General features: G+C 41.6%; 1 protein-coding gene and 1 long non-coding RNA gene across 7 annotated transcripts in view; one reads left to right on the forward strand and one right to left on the reverse strand.

The window, feature by feature from the left end:
• Positions 1-321: 321 nt before the first annotated feature.
• On the forward strand, positions 322-3011 carry LOC149352204 (uncharacterized). Its single transcript, XR_016290704.1, has 2 exons — positions 322-626; positions 1374-3011. It is a non-coding gene; the product is annotated as an uncharacterized LOC149352204 (long non-coding RNA).
• Positions 3012-12543: 9532 nt separating this feature from the next.
• Positions 12544-14409, reverse strand: part of Pde11 (Phosphodiesterase 11) — a 376721-nt gene continuing 374855 nt past the window's right edge. For 5 of the 6 annotated variants that reach the window (XM_089581354.1, XM_089581356.1, XM_089581357.1 and 2 more), the window contains exon 23: positions 12544-14214. In XM_089581354.1, coding sequence (XP_089437480.1) covers positions 14062-14214 — 153 coding nt within the window. In that variant the 3' untranslated portion in view covers positions 12544-14061. The remainder of the gene's footprint in view (positions 14215-14409) is intronic. The other variant, XM_089581359.1, reaches the window with a different exon arrangement.

Consider the following 14409-nt stretch of genomic DNA (forward strand, 5'->3'; position numbering starts at 1 on the left):
GATTGGGCAACAACTCAGGGCTTAGCTGACTGCCGCGTCACCTGTGGGCAAAAAAACAAACTGCTTAAATAAACTCACTGTCGTCGGGTCTGAGGCGATGCAAACCGCATGCGGTGCGGCGGAAGTACGATCAGTGGGGTTGCTTGGTTGAACAAAGCAGCATGTGGAGAAAATTTCGAAGAAGCTGTGCGCTACGTTCTATTACTTGCCACGGTTTCTATGCGCCCAAGGCTGCACCTTCTCTACTACCTCTACCGAGCTGAGGTGAATGAACCCTGCCATGATATTCGCCAAAATGCGGTCGCCTGGCTACAAATTTAGTTCCACGGTTAATAGTCCCACGGTTAAATCAAAAGGAAAAAAATTCAGGCATTTTTGGTCGTAACTGTGCCCTGTGGCAGAGAGTTGTTACGCCGCTCCTAGGTGACGCCTCCATCTGCGAACCTTTGATGCCGGAACGTGCTGGGTTCCACCACCACCGCAAATTCGCAACCAGTGCAATGCATGATCTCAGAGTTACGGCGTGCTGCTACTTTGCGTGCTGCTGGTCCGAGCCACGAGCTTATTTCGTCACTAAACCAGTGAACTCCATTTATTGCTACCAGTTTATCATAAATGGCAAAGAGGTGTGGCGCGAATTGTTTGTCTACTGCAACAGTAGTTTGGTTTGGGTTAGTTTGTAACAGTTCTTTGAAAACATAGCGCAAAAAGGGACACGGATGACGCAGTACTGGACGGGACAGGCGCTTGCCCCGTCCAGTTCTGCGTCGTCCATGTCCTTTTTGCGCTACGTTTTCAAAGAATTGTCGACTGCAGCTTTGGTGTAGTATATTATTTTTATTGCTGTGCCATTCATGCGGATTGGGAAACTCCGTGGTTGGGACTCCGATAGTACGCTTGCCCGGCAACGTCGCAGTTCTCTGGCGAGATTGGCTGCAGCGTCCGCCTCGGTACATTCGTGAACGCGGTAAACGTTAATTCACGCCCCTGTCCAGAAGCAAACTTTTCGTAAAGAAGTTTCTCACAATGGAGGCCAGAAAGGCAGTACAAACGTCGTGTTTGTTTACGCGAGGCGAATTAAAGCACGCTGATTTGTTTCTAAAAGGAGACTGAGTTAGCGTTTCACATAGTGATGAGAACGACAAGTACTGTTCAAATTATGCCCTGTTTTTCATTTAGCGTCGTGCACACCTTGAAAGCGCATGTTAGTACAGCCATAGTCCAATGCTATGGTACAGCTCTAGGTGGTTCTTTGCTTCTGCTGGATTGACACATATCCATGGTGGATGGTTGGCCAGGGAGCATTGTAAACTCAAACAGGAGGTGTACATTTACATTTACTTGTCTGAAACGTTTCATTCATTTCATTTCAGGTAACTTGAAATGCAGCATCTTTGCCGTGTGTGCGAGCTGTTACGGAATTCAGCCGTCCTGAACTGTCATTTCTTCGAAGAACGAGAAACGAACCAAGTTTTTGGCATTCTCATCTGCTAATTTCCAAGCAGACTCAGTTCAACTTATGCAGCCAATTACATGAACTCTGCACACTCACATTCCAGCTAATGGCCCCTAGAAAAAATATCCCGAGCTAGACAGTCAGCCAGCAACCCATAGCAGTGTGGTTTATTTCCACACCACCTGGTATGGGCCACTGGCTGATATTCATGGTTGGATAATTATTTCTAGGGCCCATAGTTGGAATGTGTGTGTGCAGAGCTCATGCAGTTGACCGCATAAGTTGGACTGAGTGTGCTTGGAAATTCACGGCTGAAGATGATGCCAAAAACTTGGCTAGTTCCTCATAGAAGCCGATATATCGTCTGTGCAATTTATTTTACATTGAAACGTGCCGTGACGAGTTACTTTATAATCACTAATAATCACTAAAAGATTGTTAGCGGGATGTAATGTTAAGATATCTTAAGTGTGAATTATATTGGCTAGTTGCTGAAGCAGGGAGTGGAGATAAAGAAAATGCTAAGCGCATGTAAACAAAACTGATTATGTTGGTATACCAGGTGTTCCAGCTAAATGTGACCAAGTTTTTAAAATAGACGGATAGTCCTAGGCAAATGAAACCAGTGCCTCCTTTAACCAACTCACTGCTGCCGAGTTGAGTTGATTATTCGGTCCTTACCTAAGACACCCCACCTTTTTTAAAAACTTAGTTACGTTTAGCGAATACACCTGGGCCGGTGCAATATAACAATTCTGGCTGAACTGGCTGAAGTGACACCACAACCTGCATTTGCTCTTCGTTGCTGGCTATAGCCTAGGGCGTGGCATTGCTTCAGCCAAAGGCAAAGGGAGGGAAATGCAAAAACGGAATAGATTCAGGAAGAGATCGTTATATTATACCGACGGTGGTACAGTCAGGGTGAGGTCAGACCAACTAATGCAGTCTAAGCAAACTGCACTGCGTAAAGGTGCTGATCTTATGTTATCTACATATATTTCCCACAAACAGAATCCTCACATCATACTGAACATCAACACACAGATTTCTTTTCCCATGCATTATATCTTGGAGTCTGCTTTCCTGTGCTGTTCAGGTCACACACAAGTAATAATTTTGAAAAGTTTTTGCTCAGCTGGAGTTGAAGGATTGCAATTTTAGGTGAAGATCTCTTCATTTTACCGAATGATAACAGTTGTCGTATTGTGCCCAATGGGAATGTACCTCTTTCCTGGTTTGTAGATAAAGCCTGTAAGATTTCCACAAACAAGGTTGCTGAAAGGCACAGAAATAAGTGCGCAGCTTGCCCTGCTGTTCTAACTGCATTCACACTTGTCTTGCCAAAATCAAGAGCGCAGGTGTGTTAACGTGCAACCCTCTTGGTGCTCGTGCTATACCTGCCGGTTTCTCCTAGGCAAAAGGAAGTAGAGTTAGTTCTTTTTACTTCTGCCCATACCTGCAAACTCTCGACATCATGTTGGTATACTTCATTATCAGCAAGAATTGTACTTCTGAAGGGCAAATGGAAAATGTGGAAATAAACAGTGTTACAGCAGTGAGGCATTTCTTATTTATTTGGTGTGTGAGAGATATCCACCCTGCAATAACACCAACAGTCATTGTGAAACTTGCGGGGCGTTCCGTCGCAGATAATAAAAACATGTCATTTTTTAAGTCTTGCACATTTGGCTGTTCAAAGTACAGAGGAGAGAGTGCTGGAGCGGTGCTCTGTGCAGGAAAGGACACGTAATTTTAAAGCAAGTACTGAGTTTCACAGATAGTACTTGTGTTTGAGCGTAGCTGGATAGACATATTAAGTGTGTAGGCACAAGCACCTTGCCCCTAGCAAAGCAGCTGTGTTAAGATTTCGCCTCATTTGCTTCACAGCACGCCACTCGAGCGCTCTGGACAAGCATCATGCTCATTTCTGTATTTCTACTTGATATGTATGGTTTCCCAAGTATTAACCAAGCTGCTTAGTTTTATGTCTCATGACACTCTATTCTAGTATTCTTTCTTGTGATTTGTCTTGTTCCTGTGCCATTTTCTTTTTATCCAAGCCAGAGTACATAAGCTATTGTAGGCCAAGCAGTTACAGACCAACAGCGTTTTTGAAAGGCTTAAACAAAAAATAATGGATACCTAAAGGGCATCTTTTTGTGAAAAGAATTGTGCTCCTAACACTCATTTTAGTTTTGACAGGCACTTGTCAACAGAACTGGTGCTTTTAATATAAAATAATACACTTTTGTAAAAAAAAACTATTAGATTGTGCTCTACTCATTTACTTCTTGCAGACATTTTAGGGCATAAGTTATGCCGAACTGTTGAAATTCGGCTCACATTTTCATGGGGACTGGTCTTGCATTTCTTTGGTCAGCACACCATACCCAGTACATAGAAGTGTTAAAAGTAAAAAAATCCTGTGTTTAAAGATAACAGCTGGTGTGTGATACGGCTGCATTCTAGTTGCTTTTTCAATTTATATGTTAATGACATATATCAGTCCTTAGTAATGCAATTGGCATCAATATACTTGCCTGATTCATATACTAAAAATTTTTAAAAACTTGCAGTCGTCAGCAAACCAAGCATTTGAAAGGGTGAGCTCGGCCAACTTTGCAAGGGCAGGCTCAGTCAAGTGGACTGCTGTTTTCTCTCAAACTTCGAGGCTTTCTTGTGACTGCATGACTTTCTTGCGAGCTACGTTGTTTCCCAGTTCACGCTAGTTCACATGGCTGGTCGAGATGGCCAAGTTTGCTCTCCTCAAGCATTATGCTTGCTAATGATGGCATTTTTCAATTCTGCCACATTAACCAGGCAAGTTGAAACAGATCTCAAAGTGCTGTATTTGCAGCACCAGCAAACCAGTGCTTGAGGAGAACAAACTTTTATACACAGCTATACAGCTTAGTGTACAAAGATTTTGTTTTATTTATAGTTTACATTTGACTTGTGTTAACAAAAATAAGACGAGAAAGTTGCAAAAGGGTCAGCAGCCTTCAGTAGTCAGTGCAGTATTTATATTCTCATGGCTGGATAGCCAATTTCAGCTTAATTCAGTACTTAGCCCTTGACAAAGAGGCCATGGCCAGTATAATATAAAGATTCTGAAACTGATTCCACGTCATTTTTGAACTTCCCACCCTTCACCATTGTCTAAAGTGATGCCACACCCCGCATTCTGTCTTAGTTATTGGCTGAAGCATAGGGCGCAGCACCACTTCAGCCAGTGGCGAAGAGTGGGAAATTCAAAAATGGAATCGACCCGAGAAGGAATCTGTATATTATACTGACCCACATTTCTCAACTATTAGTTGATTAACAGTTTGCTCGAACACACATGATTTGCCTCCCAATTTACCTTCCAAATCTCCTGCAGGCAGTTTTGAAACATGAAATTAACTGAATTTGCCCGCATCACCTTCAAAACTGTTCCATAATTAAAACTACTGGTGCTTTGAAGATTGTTGGTGGCACACAACTTTTAGTCAACCCTTATGTGTCCAGTTACTTTAGCTAATGGCGTTTATTAAATCCCATATTCAGGAAATGAATATGCTCTCTTCCTAATAAAATGATCACAAAGCTCAGGAACAGTAGACAATTATCTTTGGTTGGTGCAGTGTTCGTGATTTATTTCATTGCATATTTTTAACCAAAATAGCAGCACAGAGAGACTGTGCATAACTGCTGTTAATTTGATAATCCTAAAGACAGAAGGTAGAATCGTAGAAGCTGGGAGGTATGAATACTGATCAGGAGTAAAAGACATGCACATGATGAGGTAGACACCACGGAGACACGGAAAGAAAGAGCATTATATTCATAGATTAAACAACAATAAATACACAGGTCTGTAGCAGTAGAAACATTGCCAAACATGGATATTAATCACACAACAACACAGGCAGCCAACTGTCGCAAGAAGATTCAGTCTCACTCTCTGTACTATGGCAATGTGCAGATACATAACACGTGGTGTTCAGAACGAAACGCTAGTATTGCTGTGGGCAGGTGCTACACAGATGCACGTCCAGATCAATTCTGACCACCTGCAAAGATCCCGCTGCATGGGCAGTTTTGTGTTTTTGCCCCTCTCAGGATTTTTTAGTTAATTCTTTTTTCAGTTTAGTGTCTCAAAGCTGCACATGGGCTATGAGATGTGCTGCAGTGGAGGGCTCCAGATTGATTTCAACTGCCTGGAGTTCTTCAATGTGTGCTGATGTCACACAGCACATGGGTATCAAAATGTGGCCGTCATGACTACGATTTGATAGCGCCTTCGGCTCAGCAGCCAAACACAACAGCCACTAAGCCGTCAGCTTCCATGGTGTATAACCTATCGCCTCGTGCCTAACAGCAGAACGGCTCACGTTATAGAACTCTCTTCTGCTATGCTCACACTCTTGTGTGCTTGCAGCAGGGAGCAAACGCATGTTGCTGTCAGTATTTCAAATAACACTTTTAACAATAAATCGCCCACTTGTATGCATGAACAAATGTGCATGACACTATATGGCAGGAGGAACTGCAAAATTAAATCGCACATTAACCAATGTAGCATTAAACCAAACGCTTGAAAGGTGAGAGCACAATGCCACTCATATCTGCCATGCACATCTTCAACTGCTTCTGTATTCAGTGTGATCAGAACAGAATGAGCCACTTCAAATGTAGTTGCCAACTCGCTCACAACTCACAACTCATCCCAGTGGCAGAGTACACACAAAGTATTTATAAATATGTACATGTGACACAACAAAATGCATCAGCAAGTCTGAGAAGAAAGGATTAATCAGAGGCAGTTTGGAAAAAGGACTGAAAGTACTTCTAATGTTTGGAAGCAACTTTAGGTGGAACATATGAAAATATTACATGTGTAGTTTAGGAAAATGCCAACGGATAAAACAAGCTGTGCTCACCTTGGAAGTATAGACACTTAGAATTGCAGGTCTGTTATTTCACCATGTTCTACTTCGTGGCACAACACAGTTTCACATTGTTAGCTTATTTCAAAGTGTCAGCCTTAATGCATTCATTTAATTTATGTGGTCCTGAACCAACATGACTTTCTTCTGGCTTTCTGCACTGTTTCTTTAATCCCTCATTAGTTTGCTGTACAGCACAGTGAAGAACTTCTGTTACTTTCTGAAATACAGTGCAAAATGATAGGACTCTTCTGGAAAATTATGGGCAAAAGCATACTTGTTGGATATAGAACACCAATAAACTATCACAATAAACCATCGTTTAAAAAAAAAACTGGCAATCAATAAAAAATCATAAACACTGCACAATGCAGCCTAGTGAAGTAGAATTCTGCTTGGATGTTGTCAAACACTGCCAACTTTGCAAATGCTCACATTCCCTGCAAACAGAAGCCACATAAAGATTTGACAAAAGCCTATACCACCCTTTAGTTAACCAAAAGGTCAACACTCAGCCGAGTTGTTTGCTTCAGTAAAAACACATTAAACAACAACAGCTAGAAAAAGTTAAAGCCGCCATTAAATATAAACTACCGTAGCTGTAAGTCGCTCGCAGTAAAACAAAATCAAAATGGCATGCCTAAACGTTTTATTGCACTACGATTCCGTCACTGTTTATGCTGGCTCTTCACACACCATGGCAGCTGGTAGTGCATTCAGCACTACTTTGAAAATATGAAAGTGCAGCACTCTTTTTTTGTTACGCTAAACAGGGAACACTGCTAGCTTGTCTTACACTGCAGTAGTGTTGCAGCATTACCAAGGGAACATTACCAAGAGTACAGTGTCATGGCATGATATTAAACTGGCACCTTCAACATTTTTGGCTAAAATAACAGTCTGCATTACAGATGTAATTCAATGACAATACGTGTTAGTAAGGTCCTCCATGAAAGTAGAGCTTTAAAATGCCGCAAACAAAAAGATAGATGCATTCTGTTTTGTCTTACATGAGTGACGATGCCATGTGTCGTCACGGCCGCTGCTGTCGCTGCAAGCTTGGCATGCTTCCGCGCTTGGTAAGCGTCTCGGTTACGGGCCCTGTTCTGTGCTAAAATATTGTTTATATGGTAAGCATCTCTTCTAATAGTAACATTCTTAAAAAAAATGGTTATTAATAATGTGATACTGAGTCAACAAGACTTACTTGATGGCTTACACTATTGAGTTTTCATTTTATTATTTACAAGAACGAAATCTGCATGTCTGTAAGTCTGTGGGTGTTTAATTTACAACCTTCAACAATATCGTATATTTTGATATAAAGATGTCTGTGAGCAATGCATATTTTTTCAGAGAGTCCGGGACTGTGACTTTAAAGAATATAATAAAATTAATTGTTCTGTAAACCATTCTAACCTATCATAATTGTCAGCAAAAAATGTGCTGCTAACTTTATTGCTTTCTGCACTGCATAAACTAGCTTGGTCATGGGCTATTTGTATTGAGTGTTTGCTCCTATGTAGAACCTGCTGCAGCATCCTGCGGTTATTGCTTCACAAAACTGTAGGTGTAGGAACACAATTTTTGTTTCATATTTTAATTTGCATGTATACCTAATGCAACAATGACAACAAAAAATAGGATACATCAAAGTAGAATTAAGTGGCACATGTCTTGTGCCATCCATCCAATGATCCATCAGTTTAACACCAACCCTTCGTCTTGGTGCCCTTGTTAGCAACACAATGGTGCATGATTTTTTTTTCTAAATTGAATGTTCCTACCATTGCCATGTGTTTAGCAATGTTGAAATTTATTAAAGAGAACTTGGAGGTTGCCATACTACAAAGAAAGAAGTGAGATGCTTGCAATGTCTCTTTGCAACAGCAGTATACACCAGGGATATCATGACAAAACATCCAGCAGCCACCAAATACTTCCAATACAATTTGACCAAACTCACATGGTCAAACACATATGGTACAGTTATGGTGAGAGTGAGAGCCCCCTGCACAAACTCACTGTGTGTTGTGTATCTTTCTGTGTGGTACACAACTTGTGTTTCCAATTTTAATAGCACATAGGGCACAAAAAATTCTTCCTTGACAAGTACTCTGCAACATTTTTTTCAGTGGGAGGAGGACTTCGAGTTTGTTTTGTTACTTATTTATTCTAACATTTATTAAGTTTTATTTCTGTTTGTATTTTGGCATTCTGTACTCTTCAGTGTTGAAAGATGTATTTGTTTCAGGCATATAAAACTTAAAATGAGGTGCACAGTTTTATGAAGATGTACACATGAGTAGTGATCGACTGCATGAAAGGAGTTCGCATGTTTTGTGTCTTTCAGTTCTGCTAAATGCACTCATGAACAAGGGTAGGGCCTAACAGGGGTCAGTCAATCAATGAACTCTGTTGGGACATGATTGGTTTAGGCTACTCAAACGAAAAGCTTTAAGACTGGCTATGAAGCCAGCTAGCTCAGCCACACAGTGCTTTTCCTAGAATTGAAGCTTTTGTCAGAAATATGACGCGAGTCCAAGTAGTTCAAGACTAGGGGGGTGCTGCCCCCTCTGCAGAAATGTTGGAGGGGTGACCGCCCCTCGTTGCACCCCCGTTCCGGAGCCGCCCTTGTTCTAGGATCATCAGTAGTTCTTGAAACTGGGCAAACCTTTTGATTGGTTCAAACCTGTCTCATTAGTTCTGAAATGGACTGCCAGTATCTTAGTATCGGTAGGTAATGCCAACTGCTTCACAGTCTATATGCATGTAATACTACTAATTTATAAAATGTTCATTAGTGCTGAGATTTGCTACTAGCTTAAAAATTATGAACGCATAATGAACATCCATAGGCATTTTATACCAGTAATACGTCCACAGTGCTGTCTTTTTACCTTAGCTTTCTGAAAGGTATGACCTCATTCATTATTTAATTATCTAGCAATCTTGCAGACAGAGATAGTGGTATGGCACACTGAAGGATTCATTACAACATTTCTCAATTACTGGGTTCACTGCAATGTTTGCAAGCACACTTTATGCTCATTCCAGCTTTGTTTATTACTGATCCAAGAATATTGAACTGGTGTCATATTTGTATAGGTACACAGCAAATTTGATGCCAGAAATCATCCAGGTGGGCTCTCAAGACATAAAAATGCTCCATACATGAGGTAGAGAAGTGCCAATTCATCAGTGAGAGATGACAAAACTATTTACAGATGAGGCACAAACAGCATCTTTACAGAGTACACACATACAAAGTCACATGTATAAAACAGCAAGTCTTTGAACACAGAGAGCAAGGAAAAACAGCTCAATTCAAAGGAAATAAATAATGCACAAGAAATACAGAGAGAAGACGTGACAACATCTAAACAGTAGACATTTACACGTATAGTAAGTGCTACCATAAAGTCCATTCACAGGTAACAGTTTGCAGGCAGACTCTCAGAAACAAACACCTGAAAATTTCAGAACATCTGGGCTTGTGAATTGATTCTGGGTATCATGCCAAAAAGGTTCAGGACCACTGTCCACTAGAGTTCCATGGACCTTCCATGCTTCATCAAGATTAACAGTGCACATATGCTGACAAAACGTCTTACAGAAAACTTGGGCTCCTCAGAGCACACGGGCTGATGGCACATGCTCCAAGTTGAAAATGGTCAAAACATAAAAAAAAGGAACCTTGCTGTTGTCCCATACCATGTCTGACATCTGTGTATAGAGTGGGATCAAACTAAAGATTTCTGGGGTGAAAAGTATTTTTAAAAAGTGGAGAAAGCAACTAAAAAAAAAGCTAATGTTCAGGCTGACTTCATAGTGTACAGTCATTCACACATTTGACTCAAACATGAAATACATGCTAAAACAACCTTGTGCACCAGACACAGGGCTGTAAGAAGTTAAACTGACTGTTTTGGGAAGGAGATGAATCTAATCTGCATGAGAAATGAATAAACACTTGAAGCACATTTGCGTTTAACGTGCGAAAATCTGTACATAGCCACAAAAATGTTGTGCTCAAAGTGTATGATACAATGAGAAAATTGAAACAGCTATAGGCCCTCTTTCACATTTCGCAAAGTACTTATATTCAGTGAGCAACACAAGAAAGTGGTGAAAGTGGAAATGACATCACGCCAGCACGTGGCAGCTAACCCTGTGAATTTGCTTGTCTAAGTTGAATATGTGCAAAATGTATGCATGCCAATTTACCAACAGCTTTTTGGAAGAACAAAATCTGAAGCAGTGCATATACAGGGTACCTTTTGTGATGGCTCATGACATGCAGGGTGTAACATAAAATAATTTCCAACAAAACTCTAATGAACTTTAAATTTCTGTTAAGCTCACAGAAAATTAATGCAAACAGTAGATCCACAACAGCCTGTAAAAAACCCTGGAAGGCTTTTATGGTCGTATTCAAATGTATAAAATTGATAGACGAAACCTTTACACGCATTGAAGTCTAGGTAATGTGCTCTCCATAAATTAAAAAATACTTTGTGATAACTGCAACTTTTGGCCAATCAGGGTGACACCACTCTGAGAATTTTCTCTTCCCCTCACCCCTCCAAGTGACATCAGATGGGTGATTGCCGTAAGCAGAGAGCACGCTATCAAAACGAGCATGAGAGGAGTTTATTTTAAAACTATGACCCATGTTAACATTATTGCGTCCTCTTGGAAAAAAAACAGAATGGTGAAAGCCATACTTTTTTTATTCAAAAGAACGCTTTACTTTTGTCTGAAAAATAAATGTCTGCCCATATAATCACATGGTTCAGTTTTGTAGGTCAGTGATTTTACTCTTACAGATAGTTTCTAGTTTCTTGGGGCACAGTGAATCAGTTTGCTAGATTAATAGCAAGATTAAAAGCAACCAAGTGGCGAGGTTGGTGAAATGTGTGGCTCAGGGTGACGTATGTGCTGTGACAAATGTGCTGCTGACAAGTCAGCCTGTAGTAACAGCACTAACTGTTTGACAGACACAAGAGGGTAGGAAACCATACCTCCGAGAAAACCTGTGACAACTCCCTCCCCCAACTTCTTTTGCCTAAAACTACACTGGATATGCAAGTGTCTACATCCATAGGGTTTACCCTAAAGCGACAACTTGCAAACAAGGAAAATCAGCAGAAAAAAATCTAGCACAGCTAAATATGTGGGAAAGCACTCAGCTTCAGCCACTTTCATGCCACGGGATGACGCGGTGCCAACTCAGTGTAAGACTGTCCCAGCCATCCAGAGAATGAGTTAATTGAAGAAAAAAGTTAGAAATTGAAGGGAAGTACTAGTATTTAGCTGCCTGTGGCTACCTTAAAATAGGCTGCTTGGAAGATTCTGCAGTCCCCTTTCAGGGGTGAATTTATGGGTGACTCTTGGAGAGGGCGGTTGAGAGGGGTCCTATTTGTGCAACGCATTTCTCAGACTTCCTTAATCAAAAAAAAAAAAGGGGGGGGGGGGGGGGGGGGTTCTTGGTTTTCCCACAGAAAATTTCTCGCTGATGGAGAAGATGGCTCTGCCCTCTACATCAGTCCCCCGCGTTGTAAGCAAACACTGTTTCAGAGGCCCTTTAAGAATGGAGTATAGATCTGTTATATAAAATACTTGTACTACTAGCACTTTAAGACGAACCGGCCTTGTTAAGCAGGCCTTTATAGCAGTACTCAATGTAATGTGGAAATCACCATTACAGGGCATAGAAGAAAAAAGCCTGCCTCGTTCAGGGATTTCTGCAGTGCTGCAGTGGAGTTGTATAAAAGGGTACCAATTTGCACTCTAAAACTGGTCTAGTAAAAAGAGGACTGTCTGATATTACAAGGGCAGCATCTATAATAATTTGTTTGCCATCCAAATGATGCCTTCATCAAACAAACTTTCTGCCAGAATCGTCTGACTGGCTGTCAGCATTCCACATGATAGCAGGGTGCACCTCACGAGGACAGGAATACTGGTTCTCATGCTTACAGCTTTGCCACTTGTGACACTCCTTGCAGTTAATGTACTGCAAATTATGTTTTGGCTGCTACCACTTTTTACAAATAGTGTGGAAACAGCATTTGGATTTTGGGGAAAACACAACGCACTTCTAAGACAAGGACGAAGAAAGACAAGACGATACAGCGCAGCACTATATCGTCTTGTCTTTCTTCGTCCTTGTCTTAGGAGTACACTGTGTTTTCCCCAAGATGAACTACCAACTAGCCCGCTCTTCCACCCTAGCATTTGGATGATTTTTTTACTGTTTTTGCAGCTTACCGGTCAAATAAAACTGTGGCTGATGCAGATGCTACTGCTTACAGGGAAGCAGAAACTAAATTTTCAAATATGCGGGCCGTGTCCTCTTTTCATATTTCTTGGCTTTTTTGTCAAAGGAGCAGTAAAAAGCAAGTGCCGCATTCACACCTAGGCCTGCTGAAGCTTCGAGAGTTCAGCGAGTATGTGATCCCATCGCAGCTAGGTACAGTGATTTAAGATGCAACTAATGAGCTGACCAAGGCGAATTTTGGGAAGTGTTGCTTCAAGAAAACCGCAAGCACACAGCAGACACTAGATTCCACAGTCTCATGGCAAGAAAACTGCAGTGCAGCCATACTGTTCAAGTGCACCCATTGTAAAAATGCATTCAAGCTAGATGCACCAGTCACTTCCTCTCATTTTCCCCTCTTCTGCTACAGTGGGATGGCAGCTAAAAACAAACTACCACTGCAGTACCACATTTTATTCTTCCATGTAGAGAAAGCCAGTGTACCTGCACTCTTATCTGGGATCAGGCCAGTCACTCTGGCACACATGAAAGATCAGTGTTGGTAAAATTTTTAGGGGAATATCCCAAGGTGGAGTAGATTTGTAATAAGGGAGTAATTACTCATTGGCGTCCACCCAAGAGCAGCCATACGGCTACAAAAAAAAAGCTATACATCTGTATAGCTTTCCTTATGCAAGATCACTGTTCAGTTAAGCTGTCGTCAAGGTATTACAGAATACTGCTTGTTAGAAAATATAGTTCTGAGTTCCACACCATCACAACATAGACGCACCTGAACGCACCTTATCACAGGTATGCCGGCACAAATGCACCTTCAATCAGTGATTTCAATGTATGTGAGGCAGGAGATGAGGTGCGAGAAGCCTCAACAAGTATGCCATTTCCCTTTGTTACTAGCCATGGTGGATCCATGCACTGATACTGTGATGTTTTTCCAGTGGGAAACACAGATAAATAGCAGAATATTTTACCAGTCAATGACACAATCCTTAAACGCCATCAGGCTAGCAGCAAGAATGCACCATGCCTACCTTACGGTAGCTGGTACTGCCAGCTCATTACAACACGATACTACCCCAAAATGTAAACTTGACCAGCATCTCTCAACAGGCCCTGGCTGCTTCATTTCATGAAATCTTTCCTGTGAAGCAGGTGTGCCATGGCTTTTAAATGTCTCAAGTGTTTTGGACTGGCACAGTGTCACAACATATGGTCTAAGCCAAGAACCAATCACACAGCCAAACTATGTGAAGGGCCCAGGGGTTTTGTTGGCAGGATGCATGAGGTTGTGAAGCTGTCCTGACCCACCAGTGATGGAGGCATGTGTTGTAGTAACACGAAGCAGATGACTGGATGCAGTTCCACGCAGCTGCATAAGTTGGGCATGACTCCTATGTTTTCTTCCTGGCGTCAATGTCATCACTGTCGCTACGGTCTCCATTGATGCTTGCAATGTGCGCATCAGCCAGCTGTTTCCACTCCATGCGATTTAGCTCAACGCCTTCCAGCAATGGGTACAGCCGGTCATTCAGTGCTGAGAAAGACTGCAGAAGTAAGGCAGTAGCAAAGCATCAGAGGGGTGAGACTGAGATTAATACATTGTCTGAGTGCTGTGGAGCATAGCATGGACCTGATCAGCGTAAACCATAAAGTGACATTGTTAGCTAAATGGACTCAACAATAAGCCTGAACTTTAGATTCCATGGCAACGTTTAATTGATAGCGTAATTTGAATCACC

Source organism: Amblyomma mixtum, chromosome 3 (genome assembly GCF_055824585.1).
Source record: "Amblyomma mixtum isolate Tamu chromosome 3, ASM5582458v1, whole genome shotgun sequence".
Taxonomy (NCBI): domain Eukaryota; kingdom Metazoa; phylum Arthropoda; class Arachnida; order Ixodida; family Ixodidae; genus Amblyomma; species Amblyomma mixtum.